The sequence below is a fragment of the Tursiops truncatus genome, chromosome 20 (assembly GCF_011762595.2).
Source record: "Tursiops truncatus isolate mTurTru1 chromosome 20, mTurTru1.mat.Y, whole genome shotgun sequence".
Lineage (NCBI taxonomy): Eukaryota > Metazoa > Chordata > Mammalia > Artiodactyla > Delphinidae > Tursiops > Tursiops truncatus.
Window position 1 is genome coordinate 38711403 of NC_047053.1, and position 26763 is coordinate 38738165.

Genomic DNA, 26763 nt, shown 5'->3' on the forward strand with positions numbered 1-26763 from the left:
ATTAAATCAACTCCAGCTCCTGGACGGCTCCTTTCTCCCCGCTCCCCCGCACCTTGCCTTCTCCACACACAAGGCAGCCGTGGAGGAGGCATCAGGCTGCTAACGGAGCCCCGCCCCCCCCACCCCTCTCCCCCAGACAGTCTCCACCAGATCTGTGCCTTAGTTTTATTTTCTTTGCTTTGGTCTATACAAAAAAACCAATAACCAAAAACATAAAGCGATAATAATAAAATTTTCTACTGGGACCTTCCCCAGCCCCCCACACCCGTGTGCAGGAGGTGGTGGGGGGAGTCTGAAACAGGAAGGGGAAGAGAAAGCCCCTCACCGCACACCAGAGGGGTCAGCCAAGAGCACTTTTCAGGGGGTCAGCTAGGGCAGTTGTGTGGGCGGGACAGGTGCAAGGGAGCTGCTAACCCTGGGAGGGGCCAAAGCCAACTGCGCATCCTGGGGAGGGAGCAGGCCATGTCCTGGCGCAGGGGAGGCATTCTCCGCATCTCCGCCCCATCCCCCTGGTCAGAGGATCCCTGAACTTTTCAAGATAAGCTTTGGATTCTGGGCCTTTGGGCCTTGAACCTGGGGCCTGGAGACCCCAGGGGCTCAGTACAGTTGGTGGAGTTCAGTGACCAAATCGGAGCCAGCCGGAGAAGGAACCACGGCCCTATGGAGACGGGAAGCCCAGGAGGAGGGGGGACAGAGTGGGGGCCTCAAGTCTAAAGCTTTAGTGCCAGGGCCTCGGGGGTGGGAGGGGGTGTCGGGCCCTGGACCCACAGCCCAGAACAGGAAAGCAAGAGCAGATCGCCATCCCGAGAAAGACCCTACAGAGGACCTCTGAAGGCGCAGGGTTCAGCAGGAAGTTGCAGCCCTCCTGCCCAGGCTCAGGCACTTGGCTATCTCGCCCCAACGCCCGCGAGGAGAGCCTCTCAGATGGGGAACCGCACCTGGAGGGAGGGGCAGACACAGAGGGGTCAGGCCAGCCCTGTGGCCCGTAGGAGTTCGTGCATAACCCGGCCACCATGGTAGAAGGGGCAGGACTCCTCGCCTCAAGCAAAGATAACAGAATGAGGCAGGCGAGGCACACCTTCCCTGGGGGAGCTCAGCCCCGAGAGACCCCACACTTGTTCCCCCCAGAAAGGAGCCACGGTGTCAGGGGAAACCTGAGAGGGCCTCCATGAGAAGGAGGTTCTGAAGGGAAGGGAAAGCCCGAGCCTCAGCAGCCCATAGTGGGAAGGGAGAGCCGCAAAGCAGGGCGGGGAGGGGTCGCCATACTAGGGTCCAGGCAGCTAGGCCAGCATGTGGTCCGCAGTGGGGTAGGGGGGCCTGAGGCCGTCGCTGTAGGTGTCAATGGGATAGTCCCCATCCATGTCCATGTGCATCTCCAGGGGGTCCAGGGGCACGTCACTCGAGTACATGGGGCGGTAGGTGGCATCCATGTCTGGGGAGGAGAAGGGAGCTCCGTCCAGGGTCTCAGGTTACCCTGCGGGGGGGTCTGGACAGCCCTCAGCCACACACTTTCTACCTCTGCCCGCCCCCAGTGGGTCCGCCCCCTTCCCCAGACTCTCACATCAGGGACCCGGACAGAAGTGCATGTGGACACGACAGTGGCTGTCACTGGTCCTTTGGCCCTGGGGTCACAAAGTTGCCCCCTTGCTCACACCCACACACGCACCCCCTCTGCCCTGGGCTCTGCACACACTTACCATCTGCGTAGGGTTCATTAATGGGGATCATGCTCTGGGCCTGAGGATGGAGGCAAAGAGAAACATTGTGGGAGGGGAAGGGTGGAAAATGTAGGCTCCAGGCTGGGGGCAAAGACCCCTTGAAGGAACAGAGGATGAGATAGGGTTACACAGAGCTCTGATGAACTCCTCTCCTCAGGCACCTCCCCAGGGTGGAGGGTCCCACCATTCATGCTAGGAGGCACCCTCAGAACTAGAGCAGGGAGGGGAGTAGAGGGGAGAGGACTAGAGAATGGGTGCCAGGAGCTGCCCCACCCAGGATCAGGGCAGCCTCCAGCCTATACGGCACCTTTGTGCAAGTTAGAGAAAGGCACCCCTGCCCCAACACTTCAGATTAGTTTGGACAAAATAAAAGTGCCATTTTGTAGGTCAAAAACAGTAGATGGTTCAACCCACTACTTCCATCTGCTGGGGATTGTCATAAATGATCCAATTATAAAATAAAAATCTATGAAGTTGACAGGATGGTAGAGGCCTCCCTAAGTGCAATCCTTGTGCAGTGCACAACTTGCACAACCAGACACTGCAGCCCAACCCGGGATACTCACAGCCTCCCAGGCTGCAGGGTCGTGCTTGAAGAGGGAGTTGGTGAGCTCCACAGACACACGCTTTCGGTAATCTGGGTTCTTGTCCTCGGAGATGCGGAACAAGACAGCAGCAGCGTAGGTGGCTGAGCAGAGAAAAGGACGGGCCACGTCAGGTGCCTGCCTCCACCCAGGCCGGAGGAACAAGGCCCAGCTTCCCCCCTCGTCCCCTCGCCCCCAGCCCAGCCCCTCACCGGTGCCCTCATTGTGGGAGTGCAGTAGCTCCATGAGTGGGGCTGAGGCCCCCTCAGCATCAATGACGTCGGCCGCCTCCTTGTCCTGGGCCAGCTCGCACAGCACCCCAGTGGCCACACGCTGGATGTTCTCCACTGAGGAGTACAGGAGCTGGGGAGAGGGGGCGTGGGGTGGGCGTGAGGCAGGCGGGCATGAGGCACCTCACCGCCCTGCCCATCTCTGCCTCCGTTTTTTGGATTTAACCCAAGCCCATAGTAGAAAGCATGAAAAGTCTAAGAAAAGTAAAAAGAAATGGAAAAACACGCTGGACACAATCCGCCACCCAGACACAGCTTCTTTCCATTGGATTTTTATCACAGTCATATACATATATTTGATTCCTGTTTTTTTTTTTTTTTTTTTGCGGTATGCGGGCCTCTCACTGTTGTGGCCTCTCCCGTTGCGGAGCACAGGCTCCAGACGCGCAGGCCCAGCGGCCATGGCGCACGGGCCCAGCCGCTCCGCGGCACGTGGGATCCTACCGGACCGGGGCACGAACCCGTGTCCCCTGCATCGGCAGGCGGACTCTCAACCACTGCGCCACCAGGGAAGCCCCTGATTCCTGTTTTTTTTATCAAACATTGTAGCATAAAGCATTTTCCCACATTATTCAATAACTTTTCTTTAAAAATCTATGAGTTCACGGGAATTCCCTGGCGGTCCAGTGGATAGGACTCTGCACTTTCACTACCGAGGGCGCGAGTTCAATCCCTGGTCAGAGAACAAATCAGAAGCAGCACATCTATGCGCACATATTGATACTCAAGAGAGAAAGAGACAGAGACGTGGATGGACCTAGAGACTGTCATACGGAGTGAAGTAAGTCAGAAAGAGAAAAACAAATATCGTATATTAACTATTAATATTTGTGGAATCTCGACAAATGGTACAGATGAATCAGTTTGCAAGGCAGAAATAGAGACACAGATATAGAGAACAAAAGTAAGGACACCAAGGGGGGAAAGCAGGGGGAGTGGGGGTGGTGGTGGTGGGATGAACTGGGAGATTGGGATTGACATGTATACACTTATGTGTATAAAGTAGATAACTAACAAGAACCTGCTGTATAGGGGTTTCCCTGGCGGTGCCAGTAGTTAAGAATCCTCCTGTCAATGCAGGGGACACGGGTTCGAGTCCTGGGCCAGGAAGATCCTACATGCCGCGGAGCAACTAAGCCCATGTGCCGAAACTACTGAGCCTGCGCTCTAGAGCCCGTGAGCCACAACTACTGAAGCCCAAGCACCTAGAGCCCGTGCTCCACAACAAGAGAAGCCACTGCAATGAGAAGCAGGGGCACCGCAACGAAGAGCAGCCCCTGCTCGTCGCAACCAGAGAAAGCCTGCGCGCGGCAACAAAGACCCAACTCAGCCAAAAATAATACATAAATTAATTTTTTAAAAAAGAACCTGCTGTATAAAAAATTAAATTAAATTTTAAAAAAGAGAGAGAGAGAAAGAGAATGCTACAAAGCAAAACAACAACAAAAAGTAAAAAAACCTCATCAATCGCAAGTGGAGGTAGCTACCGGCACCAATTCCTTACTCTGAACGTTAATAATTAAAGGAAAGAAATTTCAAAAACTAAAAGTTCTTCTTCGACACCATTGTCTATGACCACATGATATAATGGACCATTCTTTTTTTAACCATTCTCTTATCATTGGACAGTCGGTTAATTTTCAATTATTAGTAGTAACACTGCAATTGTCAGCTCTGTGCATACACCTATGCCATGTTTTCAATTACATTATGCTATTTCATAAAGACAGAGTCCCAGACCTGTACTACTTGGCTGTCTATACATATTTCAAAACTGCTTTCTAGAAAGGTTCTACCACCTTATCTTCCCACCAGCAGGGTCTAAGACTGCCCATTTGATCACATCTTCATCAGCACAAAGCACTCCATTTTTTTTTTTTTTTTTTTTTTGCGGTACGCGGGCCTCTCACTGCTGTGGCCTCTCCCGTTGCAGAGCACAGGCTCCAGACGCGCAGGCTCAGTGGCCATGGCTCACGGGCCCAGCCGCTCTGCGGCATGTGGGATCTTCCCGGACCGGGGCACGAACCCATGTCCCCTGCATCGGCAGGCGGACTCTCAACCACTGCGCCACCAGGGAAGCCCAAGCACTCATTTTTTTCTTTGCCAATTTGATCGTGGAAAATGGGCTCTCACTGCAGGGTAATCTTCATTTCTTTAAACTCCTGGGGTTGAGCATTGCTTTTTGTTTTTTGGTTTTTTTAATATTTCTTTATTTATTTGGTGCGCTGGGTCTTAGTTGCGGTACGCGGGGTCTTTAGTTGTGGCATGTGAACTCTTAGGTGTGGGATTGAATCCGGGTCCCCTGCATTTGGAGTGTGGAGTCTTAGCCATTGGACCACTAGGGAAGTCCCGAGCATTGTTTGTTTATGAGCCACCTGGGAACTGCATGTGCCTCTTCTTATATAACTACTGGGGTCTAGCACTGGGGTCTAGTATTAACGAGCTCTTTTTATATGAAAGATATTAAACTCTTGCCTGTTGTAATGCTTGCAAATATGTTCTCAGTTTGCTGTTTACTTTTCAATGCTTTTAGGTTTTGTCGGACATTAAAACATAGTTTTTATTTTCATTTGCTGGCGTTTGCTAAGTGGTCACTCCTGGTACGACCACTTCTCTCCAAACTCCTCCAAAGGCCTCTTGATGCCTGGCCCAGACCCCCTCAAACCCATGGCTGGCAACCTTCCCCTTTCAGCAGTGGGCAGAAGCAGGGGTTGGGGGAACCTCTCCTGCCCACCTGCCCCAGACTCACCTGCACAAACAGGGGGATGGTGTTGAGTCGGAAGATCTCCATGCGGTTCATGGGATCCCGGGCGAGGATGTGCAGGGCTCCGGTGCAGCCTTCCACGATCTCCTCCATCCTCACGCCGTCCTGTACAAGAGAGAGCCGTTGGGGCATAGCCACAGGTAGCCCTTGGGAGTGGTCACACACCCCCAGGACGCTGGCAAACCTCACTGGTCCTTGGAGTTGGCATCAACTGCAACTCGCCTCCCTATTTACACACTCGCGTGCGCACACGTTCATACAGAGGACACTCTGACTCCCCGGGTGGAGGGTCACAGGCCCCTGCAGCTCACTTACCGTGTAGGGCTGCTGTGTGCCTGCAGCCATGTGGCGCTGGGCATCCTGGTGGGCCTTGACCAGCAGCTGGACGAGGCGGGGGATGACCGCTGCCTCCTGCAGTGGGGCATGGTTGGCTGGGCACAGGGCCAGGTTCCTGATCAGGCCGATGGTTGCCTGGCAAGAAAAGGGACACTCACCAAGGGCATTTCCTGGGCATCACTTCTCCAGCATCATCTCCTCCTTCCCCTCTCATCTCTTCTGTCCCCCAGGCCAGCCACAGACATGCTGGAAGATCTCCAGAGAATGAGATCACCCCCAGCCCATGCCCCTTATTCCATACAATCTGTGGGTCCTCATGTCTAACTCTTAGAGCCCCTGCTAAAATGATACCCCATTCCAGAATATTCCATCAGCCCCCAGGCCCTGACACTGCCCCCTGTCCCCTCTCTCTTACCTCCCACTCACAGACAACATAGTCTTGCTTTTCTGATAGTTCCCAAACCCTGATTATCAGGGAGAGGGGGTTCTCACTAGGGGTGACCCCGAAGCCTCCTGCTTTGGTGACGCTCACACTGTAATCAACCCCCAGCAGGCGGCTCTGGGAAGAGGTCTCTGCCCCAGGGTCCTCCAACTCCCAGGAGCCATTCTGGCCTCCCAGGGCTCCTTGGGGAGCAATTTATCATCTTATTTGATCCTCAAAACAAGAAACCAGGAGGGCAGGGATGAAAATCACGGGGGAGATGAGGACAGGGTGGATGACCTGCCAAGGTCACTTGTCAACTTAGCTGCTGGGTCAGGGTGCAAACCCTCCACCCACCTCGAGCTTGTGCTGCAGACCAAGACCGAGGAGGGGAGGGACCGCGTGCTGCCCTTTCTTTAAAATACGATATATATAATCACTTAAGAGTCATTCTTATCTGGACTGTTCTATTGTTGAAAATGTAGGCAACAGGAGCCCCTGCCAGCTGGCTGCTGCGCCCTTTGACAAGACCCCAGTCTACGGCGGCTTCCCTCCTCTCTGGCACCAGATGTCACACACACCGGTAGCTCTGCCCTGGCTCACCCTCACCTCCCCTGCCTGTGACAGGGAACAGATACACATCTCTCCTCTACCCAGGCGGCCCCCCGAGAAGAAGGCTCCACCCTGGCTCCCAGTAGCAGACACCCAGTGTCCCCAGAATCCTCTCTACCCTTTATCTTTTTCGCAACCCTCCTGAGTTTGAGCAGGACACATAACACAGTGCTAACATCCTTGCATCCAGATGTGGCCAAATGACCAAGTTGCAGAGTATGGGCTGAAGTGATGTGTCCTGCTTTCTGGTCGCTGCTAGCCCTCCCTACTTCTCCAGGGCTAAAAGGCACCTATGGGGATGATATAGTCCAACTGTTCGTGTGAGGACAGCCCACCCTCATGACCAGACCCTCTGGCATGAGGAATGTGCTCCATGGACCACCAATATCACCTGGGGGCTTGTTAGAAATGCAGACTCTCAGGCCCACCCCAGGCCCACCGAATCAGAGCCTGCAGTTGAATGAGACTGCCCAGGGCGTTCCTGTGCATATTAAACTTTGAAGCTCTATTCTAGGAGATGGTTGAGCTACGAGATAGAAGGAGTCTGGGTCTCAGGAGCAGAGCCACTGTGGAGGTCTAAACCGGAACATGAGAGAGGAGTAAACTTTTGTCTTATCGGAGCCACTGTATTTCAGGCTTCTTTGTTACCGCAGCTTTGCCTGAACCCATACAGCGCCTAATCTGGTCTTCAGAGCTCCTCCCCTCGCTGGACCCCACCGTGCAGGGGGCGGTACCTTGACCAGCGGCCACTGGTTGGGCTGGTTGAGCAGCTTGACGATGGCCGGGATGCCGTAGTTGAGGCGCACGGAGTTCTGAGCCATCTCGGCCTCGGGGTGGCGGCTGGTGAGGTGGCGCAGGGCACAGATGGCGGGCTCTGTGATGTCATCCTTGTCACCGGCACACAGGATGGCGTGGATGAGCGCCTCCACGCCGCTGTTCTGCGTCACCAGCGTCTTGTTCTTGCTGTTGTTGCAGGTCAGGTTGGACAGAGTGCCCGTGGCACAGGTGAGGACATTGACGTCGTCCACGCTCAGCTGGTTCACCAGAATCTTCAGCACACTCTCCAGGCCCTCCTGGGGTCGGGGGAGGCAGAGTGAGGGAGATTCCCAAACACAGGGTCTTCCCAAGTGTACCCGGGAGAACAGATGGCCTACGGAGGTCTCCAGCCCACTCAGCTCATACTCGATGGGCCCTGCCTGTGTGTGTTCATCCCCGTGATTCTGCCAAAACCTGTGAGAAGGTAGTCACGGGGCAGCTGAGGTCCAGAGAGGTTGAGGGCCTTGCCCACAGACCCACAGCTAGTGAGCCGGATCTGAACTCAGGCCTGTCTGTAAGCTCCACGCTCTTTCCTTCCACCCGCTCCTGTCCTCAGACCCAACAGAGCTCTACTCAGGCCGAGGGAGGCCCCTAGGCCAGAAAGAAATTGTTGAGGAGGTCCATGCTTCCATGGCCCAGCTGACCCACTTTTACACGCTTCTCCCCTCTCTGGGCCTTAGCTGCTGCCCATTCTGTGGTCCCCAGGCCAAATCTGCTTTCAGGAAACACCCCTAACCCAGGAGCCTCATTCTCCCAAGGGGAGCCATGTGGGCCCTGTGATGGAACAGGAAGAGCCCAGGATCTGGGGACAGACAGTCCTGAGTTCAAATCCCAGCTCTGCTGTCTGCTAGCTGTGACCAAGGGCCGTTCCTTAACTCCCTGAGCCTCTGTTTCTTTTTTTTTTTTCTATTTTTCTGTGAAAACTTTCTTTTTCTTTAAATTTTTTATTTTATATTGGAGTATAGTTGATTTACAGTGTTGTGTTAGTTTCAGGTGTACAGCAAAGTCAGTTATACATATACATGTATCTATTCTTTTTCAGATTCTTTTCCCATTTAGGTTATTACAGAATACTGAGTAGAGTTCCCTGTGCTATACAGTAGGCCCTGTTGATTATCTATTTTAAATATAGCAGTGTGTACATGTTAATACCAAATTCCCAGTTTGTCCCTTCCCCCCGGTAACCATAAATTTGTTCTTTATGTCTGTGAGTCTGCTTCTGTTTTATAAGTAAGTTCATTTGTATCATTTTTTTTTTAGCTTCCGCATATAAGCGACATCGTGTGATATTTGTCTTTCTCTGAATGACTTACTTCACTTGGTATGATAATCTCCAGGTCCATTTGTGTTGCTGCCAATGGCATTATTTCATTCTTTTTAATGGCTAAGTAATATTCCACTGTGTATCTGGACCACCTGAGCCTCTGTTTCTTCATCTAGGCCCCACACTCTACCTCCCAGTACTGAAAGGGGTAAAGGAGCCAATGTCCCCGGTGCCTAGTGGAGCCCAGCACGTGGCAGGTGCTCAACAAGCAGCCGATCGATGCAATTCTTAGCAGTGACAGTCAGGTTGGAAGAGGGACCAGAAGACTTGTCCTGAAACTGCATTTTTCCTTAAGCTGTTTTTAGGCACCGGCGACCCCCAAGCCGTCTCCTGCACACTACTGCTCCCCCCCGCCCAGGGTCTAGGTCAGAACTGTCCCTCTGATACCACCTGAACCCCAGCCAAGAAACATCAGCCTCCTTCATCTAGTCCCCTTTCTGAATCCCTAACAGGGATTAGAGCCTTGAGCCTAAAGGGATGAGGGGTTACAGGGCACTTCCATCCCCAGCCACGGTGGAGCAAGATACAGAGGTCTCAGCCCTTCCCCAGCTCCTAAGGTCAGACTCCCAGACAGGAGGTTGGACATGGTAAGATGGAAGGACGAGGTGGCTGAAGAGGCAGACCCAGGCTCCACGACCTCCCTCACCTGCTTGGTGGCCACGTCCGAGAGGTTGCGCAGGGTCCAGAGGCAGTTCTGCACGAGGCGGGGGCTGTTGCTCGTCAGGTGTTTGCCCAGGGCCTGCATCCCACCTGGGGTGGGAGACAGGGGCACCTCAGCCACAGGGGAGCACCGCTGACTGAGCCTGGTCACTGGTCAGAGCCCCTACCCCCGCCTGCCCGGCCACAGTACTCACCAGCCTCCACGATAGCGGGCTTATTGCTGGGACACACGGACAGCACCTTGAGCACACGGCTGGTGGTCCAGAGCAGCTTCTCGTAACTGTAGTTCCGCATGATGTGCACGAGAGCCTGGGGCCCTCCATTGGCCAGGATGATGAGCTGTGGAGGGAGGGGGAAAATGCGTGTGAGACAGATAGGGACTAGGACAGGGAACAAAGAAGGAAGGGGGGTGACAGAGCTGTTACTACTGTGCTTCATCTAAAACCTGAACAGCTTTTGTGACTATTAAATAAGCCAAAAAGTTACAAAAAAAGGTAATACACAATGATGGAAAGGATGAGGTGAAATTACTAACGTACATTGCCACTGATGGCATTGCAAATAATGCAATCCTTTTGGAAAGTACCTGGAACTCTGAGTAAAAGCTTAGAGATATTAAAAATCCTCAGCCACACTGATGAAAAACTTTTCCTACCCTCTGGGAAAGGCTGTGTACTTGAATATGTTCATTACAGCATCGTTCGTTCATCAAGGTGGAAAATCGGGAGCAACCTAGATGCCCTCCCTCAGAATAAAGTCTGGGGCCTCCACTTAAGTGAAATGCTATTTGCTGTTATAGAGGGTGGTTTTGCGGACAGTCTAGCCAAAAAAAAAAAATTTAATATCATGCAGAAAACAGATGCAAAGTTGTAAATTGCTATAAGTACAACTGTGTACAAATATGCCCACAGGAAAGCACTGGAGAAGCACATGGTTGTATGAGGATAATGAATTTTTTCTTTCCCTTGTCCTCAAACTATCCAGTAATATGGTGAAACATGTACATCTGTATATACATATATATTTAACCTAAATAGGGTAAGAAGGCAGTGTCCTGAAGCTGCCGTTGGACGGAGGGTGATGCCACGGGGGCTGCAGGTCTTGGTTGGGGGTGGGGTGCGGCCCACCTTGCTCTCCTGGTTGCCGTAGGCCAGGAGCTGCAGGCAGTCGGTGGTGATGGCCAGGAACTTGGGGTTGTTCTTGTTGAGCAGAGGCACCATCTTCTGCAGCCCGTCTGCCAGGCGCACCGCCATCTTGGCGCCCTCCTGGTACAGCAGCAGGTTGTGCAGCGTGGTGATGGCGTAGAAAAGGACCGACTCCACGGGGGAGCTGGGAGAGGGGCAGGGGGGTCACGTGAGTCAGGTCCCAGGTGAATGTGGGCCACCTCTCAGTACTGACACCCCAATGGTGTCCCTTGAGTCCAGCCCCACTTTTTTTTTTTGGGCCACACCGTGCGGCATGCAGGATCTTAGTTCCCTGACCAGGGATCAAACCCACGCCCCCTGCAGTGGAAGCGCGGAGTCTTAACCACTGGACCGCCAGGGGAGTCCCCCAGCCCCATTTTTTTTTTTTTTTTTTTTTTTTTTTTGCGGTACGCGGGCCTCTCACTGTTGTGGCCTCTCCCGCTGCGGAGCACAGGCTCCGGACGCGCAGGCTCAGCGGCCATGGCTCACGGGCCCAGCCGCTCCGCGGCATGTGGGGTCTTCCCGGACTGGGGCACGAACCCATGTGCCCTGCATTGGCAGGCGGACTCTCAACCACTGCGCCACCAGGGAAGCCCCCCCCCCCAGCCCCATTTTTATGCACAAAGCACACAGCACCTCTCCTCTCTCCACTGGGACCAGGACTCCTCCTGCTTTGTGCTCCCGGCTGGGTGCTAAACGTACGGTTGGTCCCCTTGACACCTGTCCCTACTGAGTAACTGCCATGTGGAAGGCCTCATACTAGAGAGGCCCTGCAAGGGACTCAGGGGAATAAGATCAGTATCTCCACCGTTAGGTAACTCGCAGCCTAATATGATGTAAGGAAAAAGGCCAATCAACACTGCAAGGCTGGGAAAGGTAAAGGTGGCAAAGGACTTCGCACATGCTGTTCCCTCTGCCTGTAATACTCTTCCCTTCATCTACACCAGCCAAACTCCACTCATCCGTCAACCCCCTGCCATTAGAGTGAACAGCTTCTTGGAGCTCCGCTGACCAATCTTGGACACACCTTTGCTCTCATCTATACTGTATCCTGATAACTAACCTGCGAGTTACATGCCTGTCTCCCCTGCTATGCTGTGAGCAGCTGAGCACCAAGACTGGATGTGATTCTGCACCTGGCACATAGTAGGTGCTCAGTAAATGTATGGAAGCCCAGGGACGTGGGCAGGTTGGGGAGTCCAAGGGAGGGGAAGCCCCAGGCTCCCGCGGTGGGTAGGGGTCGGTACCTGAGCATGCGGACCAGGGCAGGGATGCCACCCGACTTGAAGATGGCAAGCAGCCCCTCGCGGTGGTGGGAGAGGTTGTGAAGGATGCTGGTGGTACAGCGGGCTGTGTCCAGGTCGCTGGTGTTCTGCATGGCGCGCACGACGGCTGCTACCAGCTGGGGCGAGCCCATCAGCGCCCGCCGAGATGCCTCCTTCTTGGACAGCTGGTTCACGATCATGGCCGCCTTGGTCACCACCACCTGGGGGGAGGGGGAGGATAGGAGGATCTGAGCAGATGGGCCAGGCTGGTTGCCACTGTGAGAAGGAAGGGCCAGGAGACCCCTCCACAAAGCTCAGACAGACCCGGGTCAGACTCTTCCCACTGATGGGGCTTTGGGTCAATGACCTCCCTCCACCCCAGGTAGGGCCCTCTCCTGCAGACACCTGACCTCTCCCTTCCCTGCCCCGCCTCCACCCCAGCCAGACCCCTCACAGACCGGGTCCTCATCGTTGAGCAGCTTGGTGAGCTCAGGAAGGGCCCGGGTGGCCAGCTCAGCGTCGTCCTGGTAGTTGATGAGATGCACGATGGCCGACTTCAGGAGCTGGGATGGCTCGGCCAGCCGCTGCAGGTTGGTGGTCTGTCCTTCCACCTGGGTGGCCAGCAGGCAGCTGTCCTCTCTTGTCACACCAGGACATATGGCCTCCCGCACCCGCTGGGCTCTGCCTGTCGTGGACATCTGGTAATCCAGGTCACCTGGGGGCCAACAGGCAGGGACTGAGCTGCAGGATGCGGGCAGGGGGACACTGGGGAGCAGGCATCCCATCTGCGTCCTCTGGACCGCCTCCCAGACCACCACTCATAGTTCTACCTTTAACCAGTGACCTTGAGGAGGGCATCATCGCCTCAGTTACATCATCTGTAAAATGGGGCACCACCTGTCCTGTCCGTCGCAGGGAATTCTTACAAGAATTAAATGAGATAATAGTTGTGAATTGGGACCTCCCTGGTGGTCCAGTGGTAAAGAATCCTCCTTACAATGCAGGGGATGCGGGTTTGATCCCTGGTCAGGGAACTAAGATCTCACATGCCGCGGGGCAACGAAGCTCACGTGCCACAACTAGAGCCCACGTGCCACAAACCACAGAGCCCTCGCGCTCTGGAACCCACGTGCCACTACAATGCCCACACGTCCTGGAGCCTGCGCACCACAACTAGAAAACAGAAAATCCACATGCCACAACTAGAGAGAAGGCTGTGCACCACAATGGAGAGCCCACGCGCCGCAGCTAAGACCCGACGCAGCTAAAAACAAATAAAATAAATAATAAATAAATCTTTAAAAAAAAAGTTGTGAATTGCTCTTAAAAGAAAGGATGACGAGGTGCTTCCCTGGTGGCACAGTGGTTGAGAGTCCGCCTGCCGAGACAGGGGACACGGGTTCGTGCCCCGGTCCGGGAGGATCCCACATGCCACGGAGCGGCTGGGCCTGTGGGCCACAACTACTGACCCTGCGTGTCTGGAGCTTGTGCTCCGCAACAGTGAGAGGTCCGTGAACCGTGATGAAGAGTGGCCCCCGCTCGCTGCAACTAGAGGAAGTCCTCGCACAGAAACGAAGACCCAACACAGCCAAAAATAAATTAATTAATTAATTAAAAAAAAGAAAGGATGCATGTGCCTGGCACATATTGCTAAAAAAAAGTTCAGAGATTATTATTATTAAAAGGAATAGCTAACATCTTTTGAGTACAGGCACACCTTGGAGATACTGCGGTTTCATTTCCAGACCACTGCAATGAAGTGAATATTGCAATAAAGTGAGTCATGAATTTTTTGGTTTCCCAGTGCATATAAAAGTTATGTTTACACTGTATGTAGTGTATTAAGTGTGCAATAGCATTATGTCTAAAAAATGTACATATCTCAATTTTAAAATACTGCCCAAAAATGCTAACCGTCATCTGCGTCTTCAGCAAGTCATAGTAATATCAAAGATCACTGATCATACATCACTATGACAAATAAAATAGTCATGAAAATGTTTGAAATATTGCAAGAATTACTAAAATGTGACACAGAGACATGAAGTGAGCAAACGCTGTTGCAGAAATGACACCGACTGACTTGCTCCATGCAGAGTTACCACAAAACTTCAATTTGTAAAAAACGCAGTATCTGCGAAGTGTAATAAAGTGAAGTGCAATAAAACGAGGTGTGCCTGTACTTATTATGTGCTTAGCAGTGAATTAAGTGCTTTCCTTATACTTTTCTCATCTAATCTTACAACAATCCTAGAACGTAAGGACTATTATTATCTCCGCTTTATAGATGGGAAAACTGAGACACAGAGAGGTTATAAGAACCCAAGCTGGGATCTGAACTCAGACAGCCTGACTCCAGAATCCAACCCCGACTCTATGCCCCTCCCTTAACCACCAGGTAGAGGTAGGATGAGACAACCTCGGTCTATTTTCAACCCTGAAATTTCACGGTTCTAATTATACCCTCATCCTCCCCAAAGGAGACAACTCTCCCATTATACGGGCAGGCAAATAGAGGCCCAGAGGGCCACCCAGTAGAATACAGCAGATCAGAGGGAAAGTCCAGACTGTGGGTTTCAGCAAGCAAGAGGGGGGCTCTCAGCTCAGAGTCCAGGCTCCACCCCCTGGCGGGTCTGGGAGTCCCACAAACAGGTGCCCCGGCTTCCCAGGCAGCCCTGCCCTGGCAGGCAGCCCTGCCCTGGCAAGTGTCCCAAAGCCCCGAAGAGAGGGAGGCAGAGGTTCCACCCTCCAACCAGTCGGGAAGGAGAGACCATCCACGTGACTTTCCCGTCCGGATGCTGTACCTCAGCTACCAACACAATGCCTGGCCCTGCCAGGCTGAGAGGCCTCTGCCTGCCGTGTGGGAGGAGCTCCCCAGGGTGCAGAGGCTGAGCTCTGCCGTGGCCCAGGCTGCCAAAGCCTACCCAGCACCCTCCCCAGCTCCCATAGCTCTCCGGGCTGCAACACTCAGGGCCCTGGAGGTATCTGTGGACTACAGACAGGACTGGATACTCCTCTCCCCCAGACAGGCAGGGCACCCTGGGCTGGTGGGGAAGGCTCTGCCTTCCCGGCATATTTGAGGCTCCTGGAGCAAGAGGACTGTGTCTTCCCCACAGTCCCTGAATTCCCTGAAGGCAGCAGTGATGCCTCCTCATCACACTGTAATTTCACGGAAGGCAAAGACTGTGCCTCTTCCTTCAGACTGGTGGGCAGGGTCTACGCTTCCGCTCCGTACCAGAGGTTCATGGAAGAGGAATCTGCCTCCCTCCCAGATGGGGGCTCTCTGAAGTCGCTGTGCCTCCTTCCTCAGACTGGTAAGTCTAAGAACAGGAGCTGTGGGGCTTCCCTGGTGGCGCAGTGGTTGAGAATCCACCAGCCGGTGCAGGGAACATGGGTTCAAGCCTTAGTCTGGGAAGATCCCACATGCGTCGGAGCAACTAAGCCCGTGTGCCACAACTACTGAGCCCACGTGCCACAACTACTGAAGCCTGCACACCTAGAGCCCGTGCTCCGCAACTAGAGAAGCCACCACAATGAGAAGCCCATGCACCGCAACTAGAGAAAGCCCGTGCGCAGCAACGAAGACCCAGTGCAGCCAAAAATAAATAGATAAATAAATTTATATATTAAAAAAAAAAAAAAACAGCCGTAGCTGTGCCTCCCTCCTCAGACCGGGAGTCCCCTGAAGTCTGCCTCCTCTGACCCTGACCTCCCTCCAGTGCCCAGCCTGGCTTTCGGCTGGAATATTCCCATGGAAGAGTCCCCAGGGATCCTGACCTTGGCTCTGGGGCACCGCCTGGGTGTAGGTGGTGGTCTTCTTCAGCATGTACTGGCGCTCACAGGCCTCGTCATCCTCCGTGACGCCTTTGCTGCTGACCGAGGGCACGCAGGTATTGACCCCCGAGTGGATGCCCGAGTCGTAGGTGTACGTCTGTTGCCACTCCGTCACCTTGATGGGTTGTTCGATCAGGTTCATCACGTCCATGGTGGCTGCTGGGGACACAAAGGAGGGGCAGGAAATTAGCTGGCCGCAGTGAGGCATCCCATCAACAGGCCCAGTCCCCACCTTCAGCCTCTCCCCAGGCCCTGCCCATCACCCCTAACCCACACCACAGCTGCAAGACCGTCAGCAGGCTGTGGAGGAGGGTGGGAGACAGGAGAGACCAAGCCCAGGGGGGGACTGCCAGGATGGGACACCTGTCTGTGAGTCCTGGGCTTGCATCTCTGACCTCCAGCCCAGGGTGGGATGAACCCAATGGCGGGAGGGGTATAAAGGGCCAGATGCCCCAACCCAGCCCTCAGCTCACTCACCTTGCTGTCCCAGCCCCAAACCCCCAGAACAGGAGAAGGCATTCAGGACCTTCAACAGCTTCTAGGGTCCCGCAGACCCACCCCCATCCACTGGGGCCCCCTGGGAAGCACTGTAGAGGTGAGGCAGCTACACCCCAGGCACTGGGCAGGAAACCGGGTGGGGCAGGGAAGCAGCCAGACAGGTTTCTCTGGGAAGCCTCAGACTCCAAGATCTCACTTTCCTGCAGATGGGGCAGGATCACGAGTGACCCCAGAGGCTCAGGCCCTAAGGACCCCATCTCTCCAGCACTCCAGCTTCTAGAAGCCTTTCCCAGAATTCTGAATCCCACCAACCAGTTCAAATCTCAGCCACATACTACTGGGCAACTCACTGCTCTGCTGAACCTCAGTCCTCATTTGTAAAATGGGGTAGCACCACTTCCCTCGTAGGCTGTTGTGAGGACCAGATTCGTAAAGGACCCAGCCTGGTGCCTGGCACACAGTAGGTGTTCAATGTTGGTGACCATGGCCAGATATCAGTATTGCTTCTCCCTCAGGGTGGGGCAGACTACTATTCAGAGACTTGGGGCCACTTGAGGCTCATGAATAGCTGGGCCTGACTCTACCAGGGAGGTGGTGACTCCCACTTGGTCTGTCCAGCTCCCGTCTCGGTGCTGACCTCCAGAGTCCAGCAGCTGGGAGGACGGGCAAGGGAGGCTGTGCCCCAGTGAGGGCCTTCCTGGTGTCCTTCAAGAAGGCTTCCCTGGTGGCGCAGTGGTTAAGAATCCGCCTGCCCATGCAGGGACCACGGGTTCGAGCCCTGGTCCAGGAAGATCCCACATGCCGCGGAGCAACAAGGGCCATGCGCCACAACTACTGAGCCTGCGCTCTAGAGCCCCCAAGCCACAGCTACTGAGCCCGCGTGCCTCAACTACTGAAGCCCGCGCACCTAGGGCCCGTGCTCCACAACAAGAGAAGCCACTGCAATGAGAAGCCCGCGCACCACAACAAAGAGTAGCCCCCCCTCACCGTAACTAGAGAAAGCCTGCGCACAGCAACGAAGACCCAACATAGCCAAAAATTTAAAAAACAAATAAAATAAATAAATTTTAAAAGGTCACCATCCTCACAAGTGGGTTTCGAAGCACATGCTCTGCTCCCGCATTTACAGATGGGGAAACTGAGGCTCCACCCAGTAAGGAGGCATAGCAGAGAAATGACAGAGCCAGGCCCAGGTGTGAGTGACACCCGAGTCTGTGGCCTGTGCACACCCAGTGTGGCCTCAGATGGCAAGTAGACCCCAGGCTGGTCCACCCGTGAGGCTGGGCAGCAGTACCCAGCACCTCAAACCCACTGTCCCATTGTGTTGGGAGACCAGTTAAGGACGAGGCTGGAGTGGCTGGTGAGCCTGGTCCCACCCCAGGAACAAAGATCACCAAGGATATGTCTTCTGGGATGGCCCCAGTGCCACCCTCCAGGAGGATGACAAAGATCCTTCATGTCACCCTGCCTTTTATGGCGACCCCAGCTCCCCGTCTGCTTGTGAGCACACCTGGAACCGGCAGAGGCAGGAGCCAGACCAGCTCCCCGCGGACTCCTTCCTCTCCTCCCATCACCCCGAGTGACTCAGAGTTTCAGGCTGATAAACAGAAGCGGGCTCGGTGCCTCCAGACGTGCCCAGCTGCTTTCCAGGCACCGGCCCAGTGTGGCTATTTCAGGGGAAGCCCTTCCCCCCCGCCCCCACCCTAACCACACACTGCCCGGCACTCCTGCCTTCCCTGGACACAGAGAATACAGGAGAGTTTGGGAGGAGAAAGCCTGTCGCAGAAGCCCCAGGGAGAAAATTCAGGCAGGAGGCCTTGGACATCCAAGCACTGGAGAAGGAAGATGAAACTGCATCAGTAAATACAGTTGCATTAACCCTGTAAAAGGCCACTTTGCCGGGCAGAGGGCTGAGCCGACATCTGGACGCCGAGCCTCAGTCAGATTCGCTTAGGACAAACTGGACATCTCCAGCCCTATCAGTAAAAACACGCAACCCGAGCCAGAAAAAGCTGCTCCCCAGTAGAGACCGCCGCCTACCCTGATGCTTCTGAGCCAAGTAAGAGGGATACAGGCCTTGGCCGGAACCTCAGGGACAATCCCCTCACCAGCCCCATATCCAAAGGGACCACCGAGGTCAAGGCTGGCCATAGGAGGGGCATTTCCTCAGCAGGCCCCTCACCAACCCCCGCCAGCCCAGGCCTGGAGCCAAAAGAAGTTGAGGGCTGGACAGCTGCCCAGGGCGAGACAGAGCCCTCAGAGGTCACAGGATCCATGGCGGAGGGGAGGCGGGGGTGGGGGGAAAGCCTTAACTAGCAAATGAATCTCATGCTTCCCTAGAAGCAACCCTGGCCGGCATTTTATTATTCCCAGTTTCTAGGTGAGGAAACAAGCTCCAGGCTGAAAAACAGTGGCGCTCTGCTCAAATCCAGATCTGCCTCACTGCCAACCAGCCTCCAGCCCACCAAGGAGAGAATGCCAGACACCCTGCTGCAGAAGAGAGTGAGGGGCAGGGGGCAGGAGGGGCACAGGTGGAGCCGAGCACCTGCTGCTTGGCAATCAGGAGTCCCAGGTTCTAGTCCCACCTCTGCTGCAAACTTGCTGTGTGTCCTTGGGCAACAGCTTTCCCTCTCTGTGCTTCATCTTCAGAAAGGGTAGCCCAGGTGATCTCAGAGGAAAGTTGATATCTAAGATTCTAGGAATAAAGAGTCAGAATTCCCATGACAGACCAGAAAAGGCTGAGGGTGGGCAGGGTCAGAGGTGGAAAGCAGTCCAGAAAGGACATGCACCAGAACTCTTCTTGAAGAAAGGATGCTGGTGGGAAGCCACTCCCGCCACAGGAAAGATATAAGTCAGACCTCAGGCAGGGCTGTCAAGCAGCCCCACCTTTCTCCCCACCTACTCCCCAGGAGAACCAGGGGAATTCTTTTTTTCTTTTTTAATATATTTATTTATTTATTTTTGGCTGTGTTGGGTCTTCGTTGACGCACACGGGCTTTCTCTAGTTGCGGCCAGCGGGGGCTACTCTTTGTTGCAGAGCACGGGCTCTAGGCACACAGGCTTCAGTAGTTGTGGCACATAGGCTTAGTTGCTCCGTGGCGTGTGGGATCTTCCCGGACCAGGGCTCGAACCTGTGTCCCCTGCACTAGCAGGCAGATTCTTAACCACTGCGCCACCAGGGAAGCCCCAGGGGAATTCTTTCACAAGAAACAAAAGTGCTGTTTTTGCAGCTCCCAGGGTGGAGGAGGCCGCACCCGGTTTGGTCTTGTCCCTCTCCGCCCTGGACCTGGAGTGACACCCGCCACAATGCCCCTGGACAGAGCCAGGGTGGAAGGAGGCGAGACAGACGCGGGCCCTGCCCCTGCACCCTGGCGGGAGCCGGGCAGAGCCAGACACAGGGCGGGGCCCTGAGTTGAATGGGCGCACTTTGTTTAGCAAGCAGTCTCTATTGCAGGAGGAAGAAGCCAGCTCAGAGATCACTGGGTGGGGTGGGGGACCTGGCAAGGGACAGGAAGAGAGAAGACAGGGGCCCTGAAGAGGGTGTGCGAAAGACCCTTCCCCCACTGGTCCACACTGGCCAGGAGTCTGCAAGCAAGGGGACTGCTTTGGGGCCTGCCCTGCCTGTCGCTCCTGCTTCCTCCTCCGCGTGGCCGACCCAGGGGGCTGGCAGCAAGCACCCTAAATCGAAGACTGTCCTGGCAGAGTGTGGCCCAGCTCTGACATTAAAAAGAACTCCCAGGAATTCCCAGGCAGTCCAGTGGTTAGGACTCCGTGCTTCCACTGCAGGGGGCACGGGTTCGATCCCTGGTCGGGGAACGAAGGTCCTGCATGCCATGCGTCACGGCCAAAAAAAAATTAAAGAGAAATAAAAGGAACCCCCACCAGAGCTGCATCAGGCTTCTTCGCCCTGCCAGTACCTGCCGCAGTGACGGGCTGGGCCGGGCTGCAGGACGCCAAGTGTCAATAAGACACGGGGAGACCAGGACAGGAAATGGGCTGCCTGAGAGGTGAGCTGGGACCCGGCTCAGAAACACTGCATCAGAGCAGTCAGGGCCCCCCAGAAGTTCCTTGGGCCAGAGGCCAGCACCCTGTGCAGACACGGATCACGGGCTCAGAAAATGACAGACGAAGGGGGCCATGGGCAGGGCGGGAGGGCATGGGGGTCAGGGGAAGGCTCCATCCAGCCCCCCCCCCCCCCCCCCCCCGCGCTCACTGGCCGCATGCCCTTGGGCAAATCACGCAACTTCCCGAAGCCTTGCACATGACTGTGCAAGGCCTCTGTTGGTAGGAAAGGCCCAGGCAAGCGTCCTTCTACTAGGGAAGCACAGACATGGCAGAGGAGGAAGACAGCAGAGATGGGCCTGGCAAGGTAGCCGGTAGCCAGCCTGCTTTGTGGGACCCAGTACTCAGGGCAAGACCCAGGCTTCCTTTCCCTGACCCCTCAGATGAAGGCTAGGAGGGGAGCTGCCTCCCGGCCCTGGGCCAGAGTCCCTGGGGTCGGGGGAGGTGTGGCCAGGGAGGATGAGTTATGTCCAGGTCCTGGGAGGGGAGGCCAGGTGGAGACATGGCGCTGCCCCTCTCCCCGGTCACACGTGCCGCCTTCTGCAGCTGGGGGCCTGCAGGCCAGTCAGGCCTGGACATTCCCCACATAGCAGCCCCAGGGGAGAGGCTGGGCTCCACAGTGTCGCCAGCCACCACCCTTCCCCACTCTGTCTCTGGCTCCAGAAGAGATCTGGCGAGCGGTCCCAAGCACAGACGGAAACAGACTCTACAAAAGTACAGAGACAGACAGGACTGCATCCCTTGAGAGCCCTGTCTCCCCCATCAGGCTGGGGCTTCCCATCTAGGCCTCTCCCCTCAGACGGGTGGCTCCAGGAGAAATGTCCACCACCCGCACACTAGATGTTCCCTGGCAGAGACTGTGGTCTCCGCCATCAGACTGGTCATTCCAAACGGGCAGGGACTGAAGCGGGTACCATGTGTGGCCAGGGTCCTGGGGACGGGAGAAGATACAGAAGCCCATCCTGAGCTTCCGGAGGAAACCCCTCACTTCCAGGCTGGAGGACAGCCTGAGCTGTGGCCCAGCACTGGCTGCCGGTGGAGGTTCAGGTCAGGCCGACCCAGCTGCTGTTTATTTTCTTCCTTCTGGGCTCCTGCCCAAAGCAAACAAACCAGGGTGGGAAAATGAAGGGGACTTGGACGAGAGGGAAATGCCTAGCCAGGTGGCTGGACCCTGGGAACCTCCGGGCCCCCCTGGAGAGGGCTCCAGCTGGAGCGCCATTCCCTGCTGGGGACCCTGGGTGGGCAAAAATCCCAAACCGGCAGATGACCCTAAACCGGGACTCCTGGGAATGGAAAAACACTTTACCAGCCTCAGGAAACAACAGCTAAGGACTCACTTGGGTCGGTGACGTATCTCAATACCCAAGTGCCTGCTGTCCCCACCTGACCACCGCCACCCGGGGGGCTTGGGGAGCCCGTCCCCAGCTCATGTCCACTCCTCAGGGTGTGATTCCCCAGGGTTTCATTCTGCAAGGATCGCTGCCTAGCCCTCTCCTGGAAAAGCAGGGAAGACCCAACTCTTACTTCCCTGTTCAGCATTTGCTGGAGAAAACTAGGGTTCGAATAAAGATTTGGTTAAAATTTGTTATTGTCTACAGAGCATAAGATCATCCGAGAGCGAGGCTGAGATAATAGGAGGATGCTAAGAAAAGAGAAGGGAAGGAAATGTTCATGGTTAGATGCCTCAACAGGATTACGGGTGACTTTTTTTCTTCTCTTGGAAACTTTCCTAAACTTTCCAACTGTTTTATAAAATGATCAGATATTACTTTTTCAATCAAGTGGGAGCGGGAGTTGTGTAGTGAGTGCAACCTCCGCTCACCCCAAAATAAGCAGTGTATTGATTGCCCAGCCCCGTCCCAATTCTCCCCTGTCCCTGCCACTCACCAGAGACAAGAATCCTCTGTCCCCACAGGGAGGAAAGACAGTCGACCTGTAACCCACACTCTGCAGGTCTTAGAAAGCTGAGCTTCCTGCCCTGAGGGCCCCCAAAGCCTGAGGGGCCAGGAGGCTGAGCAAAGGGGGAGTGGTCGGTGAGCTTTCTCTTCAGCCTAGCCAAGGAAGCTGCTGGAAATCAGGACAGTCCACGCCCCCCAGACCTCCCCCAGATTCAACCACGTCCCAGGAGGCAGGCCTCAAGGTGTCGCTTGCAGAGACACAAACCCTGATGACCTGCCCCAGTCACACTGCTGCTTCTCTTCATAGGGGTCACTGGGCCAGCGGCTCACGGCCACCTGCCTCTCACATGGCCAGGTCTCTCCTCCCAAAAGACACAAGACTAAGAGTTTCCCCAGGGACCCCAACAGACCTCAGACTCGCCCCAAAGGGTAGTGATTCCTACCTGCCCTCTCTCCTGGGGCAGCCTGGCTCTCCCCCAGCTCACACGGATGGGACCCTGCTTCCTCCTCTTCCGAGAAGAGTCAACCCTGAGCCTCCACCAGGATCTCCCTCTTACTCATCAACTCAAGATCTCATCTCTAACAGGCAGGAAGTCCTTCCTCCTGTCTAGCCTCCATTCCTTCCATAAGAGTCCCAATCGCTCTTGTGTCCTCAGGGCTGTTGGAAAACTGCAAGCCTGTCACCCTTTTCACAGCAATCACCCGGGACTAAGTTCATTCTCTTTCTTTCTTTGTCACATCAAGTCCCCTCAGCCTTCTCTTCTCCAGGATCACTAACTCCCCATGCCTAGGGTCCCCTCCTGACCTCAAGGGATCTGGAAGCCCCGTGTCGATAGGCTCAGTACCCAGGCTGTACTGACACAGATAGAGGCCCCATTTCCCAGGCCCGTTCCGGTGTCAGGTGCCCAGTAGGTAGACGTGCCAGCAGGTCTGAGGACAGTGACACCAGCCCCTCCCTCCAGGACCCAGGCCCTGCTGACCCCACCCCAATCACCAGAAAGGCCTCCTCAGCAGCAGAAAACCTACTCCCAGCCCCCAGGGCTCCCAGCTCCAGAGGACAGCCAGCTCCCCGCCCTAGACCAGCCTGGCAGTGCTGACTGGTAGAGTCCAGCAGGACACTGGTCCGGTCCTAAATCTGACTCTCGTTTCTCTCCACTCCCCAGGGGACAGGCCCCCCTTTATCCTGGCCCAGCTCCAGCCCCCAGCAAAGCATACAACTCCCACTTCCTATACAGGGAGAAGTCCAGAACAGTCCATGGCTCGGCCCAGCTCAAGCCAGGAGGCGGCAGCAGCTTTGACCCCTGCCCTCCTCTCCCTGCCGAAACCTCCTCCACATATCCGCCACAGCCCCTGGCCTTGGGGAGACAGCCCCCTCCACCGGGAACCAAAAACCAACCCACGGGAGGGTCAGGGGTTTCAGAGGGCAGGAGGCTGGGACGTGAGTCACCCCTACCTGGCAAACCTGCCCCCGCCTTCACCAACCACACACACCACCCTGGAGCCTTTGGAATTCTCTTCTCCCCAAACTCCTAAGCAGAGACTCTCAAAAAAGGGATGGCAGAAAAATTCTTCCCAGAGCCATGGTGGGGTGATACAGCAAGATGGGCCCTGGGCTTGGCACCAAAGGACCCAAATGCCAGCCTTGGCCCTGCTTGGGTCTCACTGTGCAACCTTGGGCAAGTTACTTAACTCCCCTTCCTCACCTGTAGAATGGGGTAATGATACTTGCCTAGAGGGATGGTCATAAAGATTAAGTGAGAACAGTTAATGACAGTGCTTGGAATCTATAAGTAGCCCCTTACCTTTTAAGTGACCATTTATCAAGTACTTATTCGGTAGTTGGTACTATTATTTCCATTTTGCCCAGGAGGTCACTGAAGCTCAGAGAGGTGAAGTGACTTGACCAAGGCCACGCAGGTAACGAGCGACAGAGCTGGGAATCAAACCTAGCTCAGTCCAAGCCTAAATCCCTATGCTCAGAACTGCCCCACTATAACATCTGTCCAAATAATAGCCCTTCTGTAGAGAAGTCAACTGCCCCATCTCATTCTAAGGTGGCTCTTTTCCACAAGCCCTCCCAGGCCAGGGAGAGACCCCCGTCACCTGTACCTGCCCAGTCAGTACCCCTTCCTTCCCATGCAATGCACTCTCAAAGCCTCATCTCTGGCAGCCCAAACAGAGATTCCAGAGGAAATGGGGTTGTAACTGGGGTGGGGTGGGACCGGGTGGAGGCATGGAGAGGGCTCATGTCACCCAAGCTGAGGCTTGATCTAGCAAGAAATGACCACTTGGATCCTACCTTTTTTTCCCCTCTCCCTCCAGTCCAGTAAGTAGCCAGTTTGCACCTCCTAACAATACTTCCTCAGTATTATCTTTTCATGGAAGCCAGGAAACAGATTAGCTAACCTAATCATTTAACCAGTGTAATTAACAATGCCTTCCCCTCCTCCACTTTGGCACAGAGAAGAGGGAAAACAGGTTATTTTGCCCAAACTCCTTGCCCTTGTGACACCCACTGGAGCAGAAGAGGTATGGGACTCCCCCTGACCCAGGGCACTCCATGGGGTGGGTCTGACCTCCGCCCTCACTCTCCCATCTACCCCCCACGGTGGAGTTGTAGGGTGGTAAGGGTCTTCCCAAGTGAGTCAGGGCAAGCAACCCTGATCCCCCCAGTCTTCCCTTCATCTCAGGAATGGAGAACCTGGCTGTTACATCCCCCCTTTCTGTTCCCCAAGGAGGCCAGGGAAGGGACTCTCAGGAAATTGCTGGGGGGGAGTAGGGAGGGCAGCAGCTAACGCAGCTCTGCCTGAAACCTTCCCCACTGAAGCCTTCCTCCAGTCCCACCTTCCCCATCGAAGTCTCTCCGGAAAGGGGGTGGGTGGGAAAAGGACTTCAAAAGCCTCCAGAAGGAATGCACCTTCAAAACCCAGAAATCAAATGGAAATCCAGCCCCATTGCTCCGCGCTCTTCGGACTCAATCCCCAGCCAGCTAAATAACGTGGGGGATGGGATAGAGGGGAAGAAAACACCAGAACAATCGCTCCCCCCACCCTCAGTCAGTTTGGCCCGGCCCGGCCCCACCCCCATTCCTGGGGAGGGGGGCAGAGCTCGGGAGAGCCTGTAGGGCAGACCTCCTGCGAGGGGGTGTGGTGGTCCCCGGAGACAGGAAGACAAGGAAGAAGCTGCTTCCCCTTTGGCCCGGCCCCCCACCCCGGCCCCCCCTCAGGCCCCAAGGGGCCCAGCAAACAGGATGGAGGTGGGGGCTGGGAGGACGGGGTCACAGCGCAGGCACTGCCCAGGTTCAGCCTGGCCGGCTGGGGGAGGGAGCTTTGCTCCGAGAAGGACCCCTAAAGCCTGCGGGAAGCCCCGGGCAAGGAGGCAGGAAAACCCCCAGAGAAAGCCGCCGTGAATACTCCTTCCTGGAAAGTTTGTTCGGCGTGATTTTTCCGCCAAGAAGAGGGTAGAAAGGAAGGGTAGTCCTGTTCCCATATCAACACTCTGGAAGCCGCAGCTACTGGAAACTGGGCCGGTGAATTCTCCACCCGTGCACGACCCCTCCGCCCAGACCCCTATCTGGAGCCTCGGGTGCCAGACACCGGCTGGGCGCGGAGCCGGGCCCAGCACCAATCCCCCTGCCATCCCATCCCGCCTCCGCTGGCGGAGCCAGAGCCCGGCACCCACCCGAACAGAGCGGAGAGAGGCGCCGCAGGTACAGTCCCGACCAGGCTCGCAGAGCTGGAGGGCAGGGCCTCCGGACTCTGTGTGCTCACCTGCTCGGCAGGTGGGGCCCGCGTCTCTAGGAAAATGTGCGCTCAGCCCTCACAGTTGGGCAAGCCGGGCGTAGACAATAGGGCCCCACCCAGGCCTGGGGGAGTAGAGAGGGAGGGAAAGCGAGGATAACGCGTGGGGTGGGGTGACGGTGGCCCCAAAGAGACCAGCGGCAGCAAGTTTCGCAAACAGTAAATTCCTGATTACAGAGTGAGCGCTGGGACGCAGGCCGAGCAGGTTAAAGTCTCCCCCGCAGGAAGCAGGGCCAGAGTCAGGGACGCGGCGCCCAGCGAGCTCCGCGGGTCCCGGGGGAGGCGCGACCCGGAGGCACCTGCCCTGATCCCTCCCCACCTTTCTCAGACACCGGCTCTCGGAGCCCCCAGTCGCGCTCCGCGCGAACCTCGCGCCCACTTAGTCACCGCGCCCAGGACCCCAGCGCGCCCCCTGCCGCCCGTGCAGGGTGGCTCTCCCTGGCTCCCGCCCTCACCTGCCCGGGGACGGCGGGGATCGGCCTCTCGTCCGCTCGCCCCGCTTCCCTCGCCTCAGCGATACCTGCCCCGATCGTCCGCACCTGCGTTTGGAGCCTGGCCGGGCTGGGTAGGGGTCGGGCCGGGATGGGAGCCGGCGCGGGCTGCGAACTGAGCTTAGCGCACTCGGGCGGTGGCTGCTCCGGACTCTGGCCAAGGCAGCAACTCAGTAACCGAACAAAAGGCGAAAGGACCTGACAGC

The 26763-nt window shown here is 55.7% G+C and overlaps 1 protein-coding gene across 4 annotated transcripts; it reads right to left on the reverse strand.

Annotated features, from left to right (window-relative positions):
• Window positions 1-151: 151 nt before the first annotated feature.
• On the reverse strand, window positions 152-26763 carry JUP (junction plakoglobin). 4 transcript variants are annotated; one of them, XM_033847281.2, is made up of 15 exons: window positions 26606-26763; window positions 15752-15967; window positions 12433-12689; window positions 11957-12195; window positions 10653-10854; window positions 9720-9864; window positions 9512-9615; window positions 7460-7798; window positions 5672-5827; window positions 5342-5461; window positions 2515-2665; window positions 2285-2406; window positions 1698-1737; window positions 1267-1432; window positions 152-938 (listed from the first exon to the last, which is right to left on the reverse strand). In XM_033847281.2, the coding sequence occupies exons 2-14, from the start codon at window positions 15957-15959 to the stop codon at window positions 1281-1283; spliced, it is 2235 nt and encodes a 744-aa protein (XP_033703172.1). In that variant the 5' UTR covers window positions 15960-15967; window positions 26606-26763; the 3' UTR covers window positions 152-938; window positions 1267-1280. The 4 variants fall into 4 exon arrangements, with proteins under 4 accessions (XP_033703172.1, XP_033703175.1, XP_033703174.1 ...); XM_033847284.2 differs by having other exon boundaries at window positions 15752-15964; window positions 26606-26746; XM_033847283.2 differs by having other exon boundaries at window positions 26522-26678.